Source organism: Alligator mississippiensis, chromosome 7 (genome assembly GCF_030867095.1).
Source record: "Alligator mississippiensis isolate rAllMis1 chromosome 7, rAllMis1, whole genome shotgun sequence".
NCBI classification, from domain to species: domain Eukaryota; kingdom Metazoa; phylum Chordata; order Crocodylia; family Alligatoridae; genus Alligator; species Alligator mississippiensis.
Genome location: NC_081830.1, coordinates 43,859,600 through 43,877,103, shown reverse-complemented (window position 1 = coordinate 43,877,103; position 17,504 = coordinate 43,859,600). Strand labels below are relative to the sequence as shown.

General features: G+C 44.5%; 1 protein-coding gene across 9 annotated transcripts in view; it reads right to left on the bottom strand.

Moving 5' to 3' along the window:
* Positions 1-939: 939 nt before the first annotated feature.
* ST6GAL1 (ST6 beta-galactoside alpha-2,6-sialyltransferase 1) overlaps positions 940-17,504 on the bottom strand; it is a 132,368-nt gene continuing 115,803 nt past the window's right edge. For all 9 annotated transcript variants that reach the window (XM_014602830.3, XM_006266707.4, XM_059730919.1 and 6 more), the window contains 3 exons: positions 13,281-13,382; positions 9,717-9,891; positions 940-2,950 (listed from right to left, as the gene is read on the bottom strand). In XM_014602830.3, the coding sequence (XP_014458316.1) occupies positions 2,709-2,950; positions 9,717-9,891; positions 13,281-13,382 (519 nt within the window). In that variant the 3' untranslated portion in view covers positions 940-2,708. The remainder of the gene's footprint in view (positions 2,951-9,716; positions 9,892-13,280; positions 13,383-17,504) is intronic.

Here is a 17,504-nt window from a genome sequence, read left to right as displayed (position 1 = left end):
ATTTCTTCCTCTCTCATTCATGGAGTAGCAGCAGCTTACTACACAAGGGGCATGTCTACACAAGATGTTTACTGCAGAGTAAGTAGCTCCGCAATAAACATCTACACATGTAGCCCTGTTAAGCTACAGGAAACTAATTAATTCTACAGCAGGGTAGTACTGCGGAGTTTTTTTGTGCACAGCAGCACATGTGTAGAAGCGCTCAAGTAGTCCTACTGACTTTAATGGGTCCTCTTGCATACTGGAAAAAACTACCTAACAAGGGCTGATCTGGACTGTGTATACAGATTTAATTGAGTCTGTACCTAGCTCTCTGGCAAGCAAGGGGAGGGGAGAGGAGCAAGAAGCTTTTCCATTTTTTGGCTCATGTACAATATCAAACAGAACTCCAGTCCCTGTGTTCAAGGGGTAGCTGCCTCTACTTCCCTGAGACCATTCAGCATTTCCAGAGTAAGAAGGAAGGAAGCAAGGCTGTGGGCCCTCACTAGCCACCCAACAAGCACAAAGTCACCCAGCCACATGTGAAGAAATAAGCTGCATCCAACAAAGGAGCATAACCCCAATCAACAGGGATGAGGCCATTAGATGGAAGGGATTGAGTTGGAATTGCCTGAAAGATTAACTCATCATAGAAAGAAAACAACCCAAGTTTTAAGCCTTGATAAATATTTGTCCATCTTGATGCCCCTCCCTCCCCCCCACACTTTTGACAAGTGGCTTTATATGAATATCATGATCAGAACAGAGTGCTACAGCTTGATTGGGTTGATACATGCAAAAGGGTTCCTGTCTTTTCTGAATTATTCCTGCTCTTAATCCCAATTTTCTATGGTTCTATGATTTTCTGAGCTTCCCAACTGGCTGCAAAGGGAAAAGGAAAAAAATAAAAATCTGTGTTTTTCTGAGGTTAGTTTAATTGAGTGATGACACAAGGACAACTTAAAAAAAGCAAACTTTATTACAAATTGTACATCACCTTCAGTGTTTTTTCAGACTATTTCAAATGATCAGCATTCAGAAAAACTCAACTTTCTCCAAGTTTGGAGCTTGTTTGAAATGCAGCTACACAATTAGTAATAATACCTTCATGGCTGCTTTCTGTTCAGCTAAACAAATGGGCGATGAGCCATCTCTTAATGTTCTACCCAAACACAGCCCTTGTCGAGCCAGAACTGCAAAAAGCATGATTAACCTCAATTCTGATTTTATTTATCCTGGTATAAATATAGAGCAATTCAGCTGAATACTAAATTTATGCTTAAATGAGAATTTATCATTTTACCAAGAATAAGCCAATGAATTCACAAGTGTTTGTTCAAAACAACAGCAATGTGCATTCTACAGCATTCTACAGCTATTGTGTAGCACATTTTCTTATTAGCAGGGAAAAGATAAAAGACCTTTATGCCCAGACCAAGGAAATCTAAAGTTCCTGTATTAGGGTCATCAGACAGGCTACTCCACAAACAAGTAATTTCAAACAACAGGGAGTATGTGGGACCGGGGCTCTGTCTACTCCTTTTCTGTACTGACTTTTAGGACACAGAAGCTGGAATCAGCAAAAAGGCTCCATCTCCACAAGTCACTCAATGTGCTCTTTTCCAGTGCATGTGGGAAGTAGATGAGAGAGAGCATAAGTGCGTTTAAAGTATCAGAAATATCTAACAGAGGTCAGTTGGAATAGCTGATAAACCAGGAAGAGAGAAGGGACACTCAGCTGGCTAGCAGCTTCATGACATTGAATGTGCATTGGCTGTGGCTGTGTTCAAGTATTATTGCCCTAAATTACAAAAGGGGAACATGCAAAGGGTACATATTCACACTGAGTTTCAAATTGCCTTTGAAAAATCTTCCCTAAAATGCTTTGGAAATAAAGCATCCTCTGTACATAACAGGACACTGTGTGAAATACAAGAGAATGAGCATTCACAAAACATTAACATTTGTTTAAAAAAAAAAAAAATCAAGACTTTATTAAGTAAAAATTAAAAAAATCACTTTCCAGTGAATCAACACTGATCATCTCTACATTGATTTGTCACAGTCCTCTTCATAATTTCAGAAATTCCAGAATTAAAAAAAAAATTGCTACAGTTATTAGAACTACAATGTGAACAACAGGCTTTAGCTGGTGTTGAAACAAAAACATAATGTTCAGCCTGCATCCTTGACAACAGTTCCATACCATAGGTCTGGCTGTAAGAATTCCAGGACTATGGGATTAGGTTTTTTTGTTCTTACTGTTTTTAAATCTTTTCTTTTCAAAAGGGCCAGATTTCCTTCTGACCCAGCTTCACAAACTTCAATAGACAGACATGAGAATTTGGCCCTGTGTGTTGTGCCAGAACTCTGCCACTGGTTTACATTGCACCAGGGGAGAAAATGGCTCTAGAGTCCAACGCAGATGAAGGTGCTTGATCTCTTGTGCAATCTGTCCCCTAAGTGCCAGCAGACTTATCTATCTAATTTCAGTGGCCTGCACACAGTAATTTAGGTACGGGATTGTAGTAAATCCACGCTGGAAATCATGATGCACTGCATCACCACAGGCTGCAGAAGTTGTGTGACAACTGTCCTTCAGGCAACATCTTGTAACATGGAAAAAGCTATCAAGATGCAGCAGTGTATAGGCCTAGTAATCCTGACAATCCTTATAAAAGTGCCTTGAAGTTTAAAAGGAATTTCTATTCACAGTAGCAACTGAGCTGCTAACAACGCAAATTTCTGAAGCCGGGTAAAGTTACTTTCCCATGAGCATAAATGTTATAGTCTGTGCCTTGATTTAGGTACTTCACCAAATTTTTCTCAAACATCAGCGGGTGATAGGCTCCCATGGTACACGCATGGTCATGGAACTTCTGGTAGTAGTGGCAAATGTCCGTCTGCCGTTTAGAAGGGATGAATTCATAAACATTCACTTCATCACAAATCGTCATCATAATTATAATACCTATGAGAAGAAAAGAACCATCACTAGTTAGGCTGCCGGAGAGAGAGAAAACAAAACAAATACATTTCTCTTTTAAGAGTGAGAAGAATATCTAACAGATGTTTACTGAAATAGCAGAGTTGGGGAAATATTAGAGCTGTATGCAATTTTGCCAGCTGTTTCATTTTGACACTGTTTCAACTAGTTTTTAGCTCGAAACTGTGAAATGAAACAAAATGAAAGGCTTCGAAACAGGCTCAAAATGAAACAAGGGCAGTTGAAACCTTTTGAGTTTTGAAGCTGGGCTTGCTTGCAGGGAAACAGATAGTAAGGAGAGAGAGGGAAAAGAGTGGGGATGGACTCCTCAGACATTGACCTAAGTAGCTGGCTGGTGACTGTGATCCTTCCCTGAGCTCCCTTCCAATACCAGTGCTTTGGGGGAAGGATGGAAAAAGAGCATAAAAAGCAGCATCGTTTGAACTGAGCTGCTTTTTGCCTTGGGGTCAGTTATTGAGTTGTGTCCTCCAGCAGCTCAGCAGTGTCAGACAACAAAGGCTAGCATTTCCTACTTGCTGGCCTGTTCCTAGCAAGTGGGATTCATCAATACCTTTTGCTTTCTATACCCTTTTATTTTATTATTCTATTCATTCATTCATTCCTTTCAATTTATTCTTCCCCAAAAATCCTCTTTTTTTTTTGTTAGTCTATTTTGATTCTTTTCCCCCAGAAAAGAAATCTGTGCTCTCTCACAGTGTGCATTCCATTCACTTTGCAGGAAAGCACAGCATATATTGCATTATAATATAGAATTTATTCAGGAACACATACTACATACACTTATATGTTTTACTTATAGCATAAATACATACATAACATAAATACACATACATACAATCATATTATCTACATATATTACATAAATCAGATTACATTACAGAAAAATACAGATTTTCCAGCACACCAAGGCAAATACACTGTTAACATACCATGAAGCATGCTGGCAAGGCAGCTAGCAAGCCTTCAGGGAGGGGCGGAAGAAGGGGTAGAGGGAGAGCTGTAAATTCCACCCCCTCCCCCCAAACTGAGATACAGCCTCTTTCCTACAACTAGCAGGCACGAGGCTTCCAGTTCTACAGGCACCAAGGAGAGGGGAGCGGTGCTACTGCCTGTGGCAGAGTCTGCATCCCTTCCAACAGCACCAGCCATAACCCCCACCCCACCACCAAGCAGCAGCACCAGCATGCTAGTCTCCACCCCCATTACACTTCCCATGCTGAGCCTTCCAGTGCCAGAGGAAGAGCTGGAGCTGGATCTGGATCTGGGTGCCACAGCAAGGGAAATTCTGGGGAAGGAGTGGGAATCATCTGAGTTTGTTCTCCACACCTCTCAAGTTTCCCCTAGAACCAGGTCTCCTTCCCCAGAAAGCATTTTGGAGGAGGTTGATGTACACCTGGAGGCAAGTGGCTCAGCCGAGTCCACTCCTGTTGCTGTGCCTCTGCCTGCTGAGGAGGAAGAAAGTGCAGCTGCATCCACACATGCACCCACACCCCAGAAGCGAGTGGGTACTGTAGCCTGGGATCATTTTGAGCTGGCAGTTGATCCCATGTATGCTATCTGCCTGAACTGCTGAGCCAAAACCAGCTGGGGCAAGGGAACAAAACATATGAGCACCAAGGGGATGCTGATGCAACTCCGCGGGCACCACCCCCCTGCCCTTTCTCCTCCTCAGCCTGGCACCAGTGGGAGCATACCCAAAGGGAAGTCCCCCTCTTGTTCCAAAGCCCCCATACCCCCCAAAGCAGAGGCAGGCCACCTGGGAATAGTGGGGCAAAGGCAGACAGAAAGCAGGGCACATTGCAAAGGCAAGCGAAATCCTCCAGAGCACTGGGGAGATGCGTGCTGCCAATGGCCAGCCCTTCTCCTTAGTTGAGTAGCCTGGGTTCAGGTGGCTCATGGCACTCATGGCCCCATTGTACCTAGCGCCCATACGCACCACCTTCAGCAGGACAGTGGTGCCCTCCCTGTCTGAGGCATGCAGGGAGTATTTACACTTCACCTTGGACATCTGGAGCAGCCAAGGTGGAGATCACACCTACCTCTCCCTCACAGGGCACTGGTGAGACCAGTCAGGCAGTTGGTGGGCTCTCCTTCAAGCCAAGGTGATGGATGAGTCCCACATGGCAACCAAGATCATGGGGGCCATGAAGTGCTTGGTGCAGGGGTGGCTTGCTGGTCAGGGTTAGCTCACTGACAATGAGGCCAATATTGTCAAGGTGGTCTGTGATGCCAATTCTGTTGGCAACTGTTGTGTAGCACACAAGCTCTACCTAGTAGTCAAGGATGCCTTGGAGGGGGACAGGGCTGCCAGTGATGGTGCCAGCACCACCAGCAAGCTCATTTCCAAATGCAGGAAGGTGGCAGGCTACTTCCACTGGAGCATCAAGGGGGGCAAGTTGTTGCGAGACAAACAAGCAGAGCTGAACATCCTGCAGCACAAAATCATGCAAGATGTGGAGACTCGGTGGAACTCCACATGCCTGATGCTAGAGAGGCTGGTGGAGCAACAGAAGGCCATCCATAAGATGGCCTTGCTCGGGAAGATTGGGATCAGCAGCCCCCTTAACTGGGGATACCATGTCTCAGGTGTTGGTCCTCAAGCCCTTCCTTGAGGCCACTAAGACCCTCAGAGCTGGCAATGCCCTCCTTAGCCAGGTGATCCCTGTAGTGAGGAAACTTCAGATCAATGTTCCTGGCTGGGGCAAGCCACTGTCACCAGACATCCAAGCACTGGTGAGGCAGCTGAACAAGGACATAAGGAAATGGCTTGATCCCTTGTGGTCCAGTACGATCCATGTGCTGGCTACCATATGTGACCCAAGGGTGAAGGATAGTGTATGCAGCAGCCAAAGCCTGAATTAGTGGACAGAGGTGCTGGTGAAGAGTCAGGGAGGCAGAAGGGTGGAGGTGGGGGGACACGGAAGAGGGGGATGCACTGTCCCATGCTAGCACACCATCCACCAGCCAGTCTCCTCCTCCACCACAGGCGCTGCCAATGTGGACCAGGGGCATGGCTTCCACAGTGGGGTCCAGAGGCACCAGACCCCACCATCAGGCAGGTAGCACTCAGGCCTTGGTGGCTGCTTATCTTGCCAAGGATGTGGAGCCACTGCTGTGTGACCCATTGGCCTACTGGGCAAGCCATAGCCAGATGTGGCCAGATGTGGCCACAGTTGCCTGGAAACACCTGTCCTGTCCACTGACCAGTGTTCTGAGCGAGAGGGTGTTCAGTGTTGCTGGGGATGTAGTGACACCCCACCACACCTGCTTGGATCCTGGTGTGGTGGAGCAGCTGGTCTTCCTCAAGGAGAACCTCCTGCTGCTGGGGTTCCCCAAGGTCCAGGTGAGTGCCACCCTCCTCACTCCATCTGCACCTATTTCCTTTTTTCCTTTTTTTAAAAACATTTAATGGCCCACTTTCAGAGCTGGAGGGGGCACTCACTGCATCACCAGCCATCAGGGGAAGAACATGTCCCTGCTGAGCTCCCATGCCAAGATTAAGTTGAAGGTATGGCCTGGGGCTATGGGGAAGGAGGAGGCCCCAGGTCCTGGGCACTACCATTAAAACTGCACTCTGCCAGGGTTGGGAGGCCTGGTGGGACTGCCGGCAGTGCAGCAGCCCCAGGAAATACCAGGACCAAGGATCTTCCTGGTGAAAGGCGGGTAGGTGGTGCCATAACCTTCAGCCACCACACGCGTGCACACAGTTCTGGCTGGGGAAAGCCCAGACCCATCAAGTCTTTGACAGGCCTGAGGCTTGCTGGTCCCAGTGGAGTAGCGAGGCTCCAGGTAAGTTCAGCTTAGCTGCCTAGGATGCAAACTTTTGGGTTGAAAAACCCTTCGTCAGGCTGAGGAAGCACTTGCAGTTGGTGTGAGTGTCTGCTGTTCCCAGATGGAAGAAATAGTAAACAAGCCAGAGACTGGCATGCAATGCAGGCAAGAAAGCCAGTTAGTGAAAATGGAAATGGAGGCATCAGGGCACGAGGGACAGGCTGGAGGGGGGAGAGGGGGTGTATCAGCACAGGTAAAAGTAGAGAGGTGCCTGGGGAGTCAGATGTCTGGCAGGTTGTAGTGCATCAGAATTTCCATGTCTATACTGAGTCCATGAGTTTCTATACCTAGGAGGTTGATGAAGCAGAGTTCATAGGCTCATCTGTGAAAAGTGGTTTGTAAATTCCCTTTGAGGATCAGGCCTGAGAGATGAGACAGGTGGTGTTCTGTTCTTGTCTTTATAGATTTTCAGTGTGCAGTCATTCTGGTATGCAGTTGTTGCTTGGTGTCTCCTACATATTTTCCATCATGGCACCAAGTGCCCTGATGGAGATATGCATTGTATCGTGAAGATATCTCCATACTGGAGATATTGTTGCCAGGTTTTGCATGTCTTGTCATGGCACGGCCTGGATCCATTCACTGTGTTTTGGGCTGTAGGAAGTTGGCTTCTGGTGATGAGGTTTCCAAGGTTCAGTGCTTGTTTGAATTTACAAAGCACTTTTCGCAGATGAGCTTATGAACTGCACTTCATCAACCTCTTAGGTACAGAAACTCATGTACTGAATATAGACATGGGAATTCTGATGCACTACAACCTGTCGGACATCAGACTCCCCAGGTACCTCTCCACTTTTACCTGCTCTGCTACATCTCCCTTCTCCCCACGCGCCTGTCCCTCACCCCCTGACACCTCCATTTCCATTTTCACTGACTGGCTTTCTTGCCTGCATTGCATGCCAGCCTCTGATTTCTTCGCTATTGCTTCCATCCAGGAACAGCACATACACCAACTGCAGGTGCAAGAGCTGATCAAAGCTTCCTATGTGGCCCTCAGGCTCAACTAACTGCCCACCCCAAGTTAGTTCAACACAAGTGAATTGTTTGCTACTCTCCACGCTTACAGCAGATCCCCTATATGAGGTTGTGCTGCCCTCATGTGTCTTTGTGTGAAGCACATGAGTAATTCTGGAATGCAGTTAATGACAATAGGCCAAATGAACTGATAAGCTGTATCCTGTGCAAAGCAGCTCTCAAATGGCGTTACATGCAAGATAATTAGGGCCTGCTTTATTTGATCACAGTGTGGTATAAAACAGACAGTATGTAACTGGGAACCTAGCCCAAATATTTATTTTCTCACATCCCAGTGAAATATTTTGTATTTCAGATCTGAACAGATTTGTGATCTGGAAGGAAGACTGAGGGAACTTATTCAAATGCTACAACAGATTCTTTTTTTTTTTTATGTTGCAAATATATGTGACATTGTAGTATACAATATAATCCAATCACTGGATCACAAGAAAGACAAGGGGCAGAGCAATTCATCAGAGTAGTGCAGAAGTCTTGCACTTGCAGTAACCAACAACTATCATTTGCATTACGTTTTGCTTTTAAAGTCAGTGGCCAGGCTATACTAATTCACAGTAGCATTAACTGAATAGTCTTGGAGTCAGAAATGAGCTTGGGTCGAGAAACAAGAACTCTGGTTAGCAGAAATGTGATTTCATTATTTCATACAATGTCTAGTATGTATGCATGTGTTTGTATGCGTGTGTATATCTTACAGAACTGAGTGCCCTCTTGAGATCAATAAGGTGATAACTGAGGTAGAACAATTTTGATATTCACCCAGAAAATAAGATGGTAAACTTAATTCTTCAGGTCATTTAATTTTAACTTGTTCTTAGCAGTTGGTTCCTTTTCATTTTGCTCCCAATTACATAGGTCAGTAAAAGAAATAAAATCTCTGCCACAACAGAATATTACATATGAGAGAAATAACAAGCTCTTCACTAATGTTTTGAGCAGCACAGGGTGATAAATCATACTTCAACTTGCTGGACAAGGGCTGGCCAAAATGGAATTACAGGCGACCCTCGCCATTTGCAGGGGATACATTCTTGTATCCCCTGCGAATGGCGAAATCTGCAAATCAGGCACCGTGTTCGTGAATGACATCTGCGTTCATGAACACAGTGCCCCCAGCAGCGGGGGGGAGGGGCACAGCTCCGGCGGTGATGGTGGGAGCAGGGTGGTGGGAGCCCAGCGGCAGCAAGTGCAGAGGTCCCGAGGAGCTCCTGTAAGTGTGTAACGTACATTTAAAATGCGGGTTCAGTATTTGTGAATATTTGAAACCGAGAATGCTGAACCTGCGAATAGTGAGGGTTTCCTGTATTTCCCATTTTCACATCTGTCATTAAGTTCTGACAAGCTTCTTTATGTCCACTCTTGCTTTCAACTACATTGATTCAATACATAAGATGGGTAACAACTTATCCATTTGAAAACTATTTACTGATAGCAAGAAAGTTTCTTTGTATACTAAAATAAAAAGCAATGGAACTGAGTAACAGTGAAAGACATGAAAAGTGTTTGACAGCATTCAGATTAGTACCTCCTGAGTGTTGCTCTGGTTGTACAGGTTAGTAATACCAGGCACCAGGAAAAGTTTGCAACTGATGTTGTAGCCTGAACTTGTGATTAGGCTGAGTCTGGCTATCCTCTAAATCTATGCTACACTGAAGGTACTAAAAACCTAGTGATTTCTTACTTGGTTAGGCTGCTATATATTTGTGTTGGAAACTATATTTAACAGAAGTTGATCATTGTTAGGAAGCTCTAATGGGCTGCTTTGACTCTGATAAACAGAAAAACAGAACTCAGTTTTTTCAATGAGTGCAAGAGCCCCATACAAAATTAATCAACACCAGCATTTGCTGGACAATTGTCTTACCAAGCATTCCTGAAGAAGGTGGATTAGGCTGGATGTCCTCCAAGGAGTTCTCTTGCAGAATATCCCAGAGCTCCCATTCCATCTTTGGGTTCAGTATATAAAAGAGTTGCTCAGGATGCTGACTGCGATACTTCTTATAGGTTTCCAAAAAATTGTAGTCAAGTTTTCTATACCACTTGAAAACAAAAGTAACATGGGAGAGTCGTGTTCCCTCTCATCATCATCTCTCATGATACCATTAACCTAAGAAGTGTATTATTGCTCCACCCCTGCCATGAAGCCCAATGACTCGTGTTTCAGGTAACAACCTGTCCTCCATCAGTATTCTACCTGCATTCTAACTCACAGAATAGGCTGCTGGAAGGACTCAAGTACAGTGGAACAAATACTGTGCACCAGAAGTGTGAACCCTGGCACAGCATCCACAAAAATGTTCCTTCCAGGAATACCAGTGTATAGCTTTAAAGATAATATGAACCACATTTCTTCAAAGGTATGATGCAAATGAACAAGTGTATGACACCAGGTTACCTCAGGTCCCACTTCAACTCAATTTAGAACAACATAGTCTCACTGCAAAGGTATGATTCCCACCCTCCTTAGGTTATGGAGATGTAATTTTTACAGGCAAGGGGAGCTGCCACATGGGAGTTTGCATGACTTACATCTCTGTCATCCTGTAGTAATACAAGTTAACTTTAACCCTGAATGGAACAGCTCAATGGCAATAAAGTCCGCAGAACGTCCCATTTCTTCTCCCTCCAAACTTTTCAAACATACCACCTTGTATCCTCTCCCCTGTATCATACAACTCGTGGAACTGTCCATTTGGTCTAAGAAGATGCTGAGGAGACGACATGAAATGCAGCATGTCATTTTACATCATTCTCAAACTTCATTTGCCAAAGAGTCTGTGGCTCTATGATTGGCCTTCTTAGCCATCAACAGACTCATCTACAACCCTTTACTTGACCCAGGGTACTGATCATCTTTGACCGTGTGAGATCACCAACAACGATGAAAACTGAGACTAAAACCAGTTTAACCCAGGGCTGATTGTCCTGGGTTTTGGCTCAAAATCAAAATCAAAACCAAAACAGGTCATGACAATCATTTACACACAGAGCTTGAATGACAATTACTTTGAATTAACCCCGACTGTCCCCATACTTCACAGGTACTTGAAGTAGGTCAATGAGCATGTAGTCTCTAGGAACCCAAGCTAAAATTCTTTGTCCTGGGCTAAACTGGTCTGTTTTTAGCCTATGGGTTCAGTCCTGAACTCATGATGATGTGCCTATTCATTTTACTGCTGATACTGCCAGTTTACATCAGTAACTGATCCTGGAAGAAGACCAAAGCCCCAAGAATGCTACAGTACCTCAAGTTACTAAATCTCTCTTCAGTACAAATACTGACAAGTAGTTTTTATTTAAAGAAAGAAACAAACTTTCTCTATTTCCTACCCTCAACATTATGCAGTTTTTGGTTTTATTCTATTATAATTTAAAGTGAGGCTAGGAGGCTGAACAATTCTGAGGGGAAGAAGGGACCAAATAAACATAGACCGGTTCTTAATGCAGTGCCAGGAAGGAGCAATCTATATAACTACCAAAAGAGAGGAATGTTCACTGTAATAGTGACCTAACTGGAATGGTTACTAATGGACCCATTGTGCAATCATGGTGTACTCCACTTACATGAATATTGGTTAACTACTTAATACAATGCCAGCCCTTGTGTGTTCCCTACTGCTTACACTGTAACAAACTCCAGTTATCTATGGCCATGTGTAGACAAAATGAGGGGGGTGTGTGCATGACACTTTAAAGCAGCTAAATGTTTTTGTATTGCTTTAATGGTGTTGGTGCTTGCATGCCTTGGCGGCATATTGCACATTAATTCCAGCCGCTGTAGGAAATTTGGCAGCATAACACACCATAAATGACTTGGGGCTCAGCAAACTAAAACTCCGAGGAAGAGGAGTTTTAGTTTGCTGCCCCTACAGCTGCAGAGCGAAGCACTGGGCTCCATGCAGCCCAGGAAAGCAGGCTCTGCCCAAGAAAAGCGGTGAACCCAATTTTTTTTTCCTGCTCCCCTGGAGCCTGCCTATGCTGCACAGGGGCCCAGTGCTTCCCTCTGCGGCTGCAGTGCCCCCCAGGATCGCCCAAGCTGGGTGCCTGCAGGCGAGTGTCACCTGGCGGGGGGCCACCGCTGCTGCAGAGGGAAGCACCAGCCCCACAGCAGCGCAGGGACCACTCCACTGGCTAGCAGCTCACCTTCCCCTCCTTGCCAGCAGAGAGGCAGGTAAGTCAGGTGTGTGCACGACAGAGTATATTCAGCCTTAAATTGAAGCGGTGTTTTTAAAAACCCACTGCTTCAACTTAGGGCCCCCCTTTCGTCTACACATGCCCTATATGTCAAGTAAGTGAAAAATTGCTTAAATGAATAGAAACTCTTCAGTCTTGCTCTCCATACATATTTGATATAGCTGACTAGGAGTGATCAATCTGAAGGCTTCTCCAGAGTCTTGAATTGTCCTGGTCTTGCCAATTTCCAGGATGACATTAGTGGCATACGGTACTCTAAAAACAAGGTACAGGATGCCTTACCAAAGCATGAAAAGCTTAGTGTGGGTTGTTCTAGTATTGGTGCTGAGCACTGCTTACATTAAGTTAGGGGAAGTACATAGCTTTTTTCTGTCAAGACTGCATTCTCTTGAAATTCGCCAGCACAAGTTTTAGCTACATTAGTTACTGCATAAGCGACTCTAATTTATGAATCTTAAAAAAAAATCTAGCCAATACCAATAAGAAGAATTTGCTGATCTTTACATAGGGTTTCCCCTAAACTATTTACCTTACCCCAAATCGTGTCCATGGAAGACTCATGTCTTCAGTAACAAAATACCCACTTTGTTCAGACCCTCCAGTGTAAATCTAAGAAAAAATGAGAATTCTCGCTCGCTGCAGCGAGTCTGTTGTTATAGGCAGCAGTGGTCACCTTAACGTGGGATTGAACCATGGGGAACTTAGTGCAGTAATAAACGAGAGACACCACAGATGCTTTCAGGCTTGCATTTCTCATGAGTTAATTACATATTAAGATGTAATAGGCACTTTCAGCACTGTACACTGTTACTCTAGTACAACACAGAAATGAACAAGAATGGCATTTAAAAAATGACCCTTGACCCACAGGAATGTCTTGTAAGAAAGGAGCCAAGGGCACTTTTACAGGTGCTCTCGGCCTGAGCTGGGCAGTGCTTTAATTAGAGTGACTTCGAGAGGTGCTTTAATTAAAGTGCTACTGCATCTCCTATATCGGCATCCCTACACTTAAAAATGGTGCTGAATTTTCGAATGCAGAGATGCTGATGCATAAGACACAGGAGGCTGCTGGAGCATCGCAATTGCTACACTCCAGCAGACTCAAATAATCAAGCCTGCTCCAACGTGCTAGAATTCCAGTGCGTTGGAGCAGCCTCCGTGCTTTTGCATAGGTGCTCCCAAGAGTTGCCCTTAAACCATTTGAGGCTTATTTACCACCCAACTCTTAACTTACCTCATGAATTTCTGCATGGTATGGTGCTGGATCCCAGACAATTAAAATCCCAGTATTGTACAAGCTTTCTGTAAGGAAGTTGTGCTCCTCAACAGTCACAAGCTTGAAGAACAAAAGGAAAGATGATCAATATGTATTCTACTCTGTTAGAAGCATGTACAAAAGTCAAACACCAAAAGTAATCACTGAACATAGCTATAGCTACCTACCAATGGGTACAAAAAGTAGTCTATTATCCTAGGATTACATGAGCTATAGAAATGAAAAGGGCTGCTGGCTAGACTGCCTATTTAGCCCAAATGCTAGTCCTGCTCCTAAAAGAAGATTCAGTGAAGCGTCAAACAAGCAATTGCTTCTCACCGTAAAAAAAAGTCTCCTTTTCTACCGGTTTTTATTACCTACTCCCTGATAATGTTATACATACACAGCATAAAAAGGAACAGTGCAGATAGGCTGGTCAGATCACATTTTGTCCGAAAAGTCTTTGGGAGGACAAGTTGTAATGGTTCACAACAGCAGCATGTTGAATACCACAGTATCGCTGTCAGTGTTGTTTTCCCCAGAACAGCCTTTAGAGCCAGAGCTCTAATATTATAAAAGCCTAAGTCTGTCTGTCTATCTGTCTGTCCATAATGTTTTATTCACACTCTGATTGGCTGATGGAAACAGCCAATCAGAGTGCTCCAAGCATGGGGGAGCACTGCCATGATTCCAAAGCTGCGCCGAGGACTGGACAGAGCGTGGGGTGCCGAGGCTAGCAGTGCTGGCCTCAGCTCCTCCACCCCACTCCCAGCAAGAGGTAGAACAGCAGCAGCATGGGGCATTAGGTGGTGGCACTCCATCCCAGCCCCCTTCCCTCCACCTCCCCCCCCCATCATTCTTGATGGGCAATTGGCCAGTATACAATAACAAGCCGCAGTACTGGTTTCTCCTTTTCAGTGTTCCAATAAATGTATGATACAAGGCAGGTGAGGTGAGACAGGTTGGAGCTGGATGCCCATCTTTATAGGAAAAACATAGCCATTACTTACATTAGGCATACTTTGTCAGAACAGGAGCAACCATATACAATATCAGCAAAGTACTCCTTGCCTAGATGCTATACTAACAGAGCCATGCCTTTTACTGACATGGGGCTACCGTGCATAAGAGCCTCTGCTCTGAACCAATGTTTGCAGAGCCCCAAGTAGAGATGCAGCTTATACCTGCAGAAAGGATTTCTCTCCCAGCCTGGCTACACCATTTCCCCTAGCAACATCAGTTAAGTCAACAAAAACCTTCTGTCAGCCTCGCTCTGTCCAACCCAGGGTTTGCCAGTGCAGCTATGTCAGCTAAGGATGTGATCTTCTCACACCATTTTTCCAAAATAGTCATGCCAGCAGAGCTGCTGGTGCAGACTAAACCAGAGTAAAACTAGTCCCCAACTATTGTGGTAGAAGTAGAGTTTTACTGGTATAATGTCTACTCTGCAAACCCAGCTATGCCTGCCAGAGTTTACACCTCTTTATACCCCTGACTGACATGGTTCTACTAGCAGTAGTGTAAATACAAAATAAAATGAGATTGACAGGATTTATCCTTTTTTTTTTTTTTTTTTTTTTTTTTTTTTTTTTTTAAGTACAATCCATACAGATGTGACTTGTTAATATCTGGTTAGGAAAAGCACAGATACAAAATCCTTACTATGCCAGCCACAGACTACTTAAGAACTAGCCAGGTCATGCTTTTAAAATATGCTACTGCCCTCTATGCCATAGCTAGCTCCCAACTGCTGTTTTGGCTCCATTATCATTGTATTACAGATATGTCAGCCTGGTCAGACAACACATTTACTTCTTTTGTGAAAAGGGCTTCCTTATGCCCATTCTTAATTTAAAAAGAAAGAGAATTAGTATTTAGGTCTGAGTCCTAGCATGTTGCTGGATATAAAAATGGTTTCCTTTCCTTACAGTATTTATCTTACTTATGACCTCACATGACCTCAGAGGTTGTGGGTGCCATTTGCATGCACAATCCTTTGGGGGTTACAAACTGTAAAAATCTGAGTTTCTAGTGCTAGTGTGTAAGTACTAAACGCATTTGGGGAAGATGGGACTTCAGAGAGAGAGAAAAGGTCAGAAGCTAGAAGCGGCATGATCCCAGAGACAGGAGCAAAGGCAAAGGTAGAAAGAGAAACAGAACCCCAGCCAGGAAGAAGAAAAACACTGCCAGAGATTTTAGAAAACAATATGGATCTGTTCAGCACCCCCTGGGCAGACAGAAGTGTTCATGAAAAAGCCTAACTTCTGGTACTCAGTGCACAAGAATAATACAAGGAAAGACTTGTTCAGAAAGGAAAAGGAGTCAGGACAGAACAGAAATGGGAGTCCTTCACAGTCACAGGTTTGCTGCTGCAAATGCTCAGCAGGACGAAAGCAGAGAAGAGAGAAAAGTGAGAGAACTGTATTCCATTGAAGGGTTGTTGCCATTCTCCTTGCCTCCATTTTTAAGTAGGGCAAGTACCAGGAACAAGGATAGAGACAACAAACCTTACCGAAGGTGACACTCTCCCCTGCTTCTGCAATTACTGATAACTCTGCGAGTTCAATCAGGCCTTTCCATTAGCTGCCTGAGAGTCATCTGCATTTCTTTTAAATTAGCTACCTATCTAATCTACTCCCCACTAAATCCCTTTAATTTTGTTTTTGTTCTGTAGTTAATCAATTGATTGATTTTTTTCCACTAGACCGATTGGCATTTAAATTGCTACCACAGTTGTCTTGCCTGGCAGTTTTGCTCCTAATTGCCTGACTCACTGACTGCCTACTAGATTTGCAATTATTTAGTTGATTCATTGTTTATTGCTAATTCACCACCTAAAGTGCTATAATCTCAAATTAATTTGGTTATAACCTGTTACCCTATTCATTGACCTGTACTCAAAGCATAGTTTCCCTTCATCCACTACAGAGTTTTGCTTTACGTTTTTGCTCTGCTTCCTCATCTTCTCTGCTTCCCTCACTATATTCATTAGTATCCATATAAGAGCCACATATTCCTGCTGCATAAACTAAGACAGAGATTATTGGCTGTGGGAAAGACTTACCTCTGTCAGATGTGGGTAGAAGTTGGCAGGATGCCATGCCGCAAGCGGAGTGAAACCACAGCACTCCCACCCACCGTGGTGAAGAAGGAAAAGAAACCTCCCCCGCTGAGTCAGAAGGAGCCGGGATTTATTTATTTACCACTCAACTCTTAACTTTATAACACTGTGTAGAGGCCAATTCCTGGGCCAGAACACTACAGCTGGGATAAAAAGCCCAGCAGGGAAGCAGCTGGGAGGATCAGAAGTGAGGTTCCCAACTGGCGCAGAGGGGCCAGATATTGAAAGTGGTCCCAGCACAGGGATGTGGTGGCTACCCCAGGAAAGGGTTTCGTTGAAGAGACAAAGCCAGAGATGGCTCCATAATTTACTGGAGGAGGTGTCATGGGAGACAGAGATCCACAGCACAGACTGAATCTCCACAGAATCAGGGAAAGCAGGTGCCAGAAGACAACCAAGCCACAGCAAGTATAAGACACCAGAAGAGAGCGGGACACCGGGGAACACGACAGTCGTTGACCCACAAGATGCATAAGTAAGGCAAGGTGTGGCCGTGATCAAATGAGTAAAATAATGTCTTGGTTCTGCCACAGTAAATCTAAAGGTCTAAGGCACCAAAAGAGTGCGTCATAATAATCTGGGTGGCTCAAGCAACAACGTCTTCAGTTGGTGTTAGGCAGGGTGCAGGGGAGGCAGAGCCCTGAGCAGGAAGGAGAAGTGGAAGTACTAAAGGAAGGTACCAGGAGGGATAGGGTAAACCATCTTCCTCCCCATCAAAATTAATTTTCCAGAAAGACGTGGCAGATGAACACCCCCCATGGGGGGATACCGACAGAGGTCCAGACCATTAACAAGCTTTTTCTTCCCTTAAAGCAATGGCAAAGCCAAAAAAATCCACCTGGACTCGGCACACAGGTGAAAGGCACAAATTGGTGCATTGGCTGGGATTTCAGAAGAAGGGGTAACCCTGGAGTCCCACATGGAAGTTAACATAACCCCTCAGATCAAATTACTAGGTCAAACATTACACTCAGTGACGAAAGTATTGGAAGTTCAACAGCAGCAGGTATTACAACAACATAAACAGATACAAAGGAATTGGATGATATTCTGGATGCATAGAATGACCCATAAGGATGATG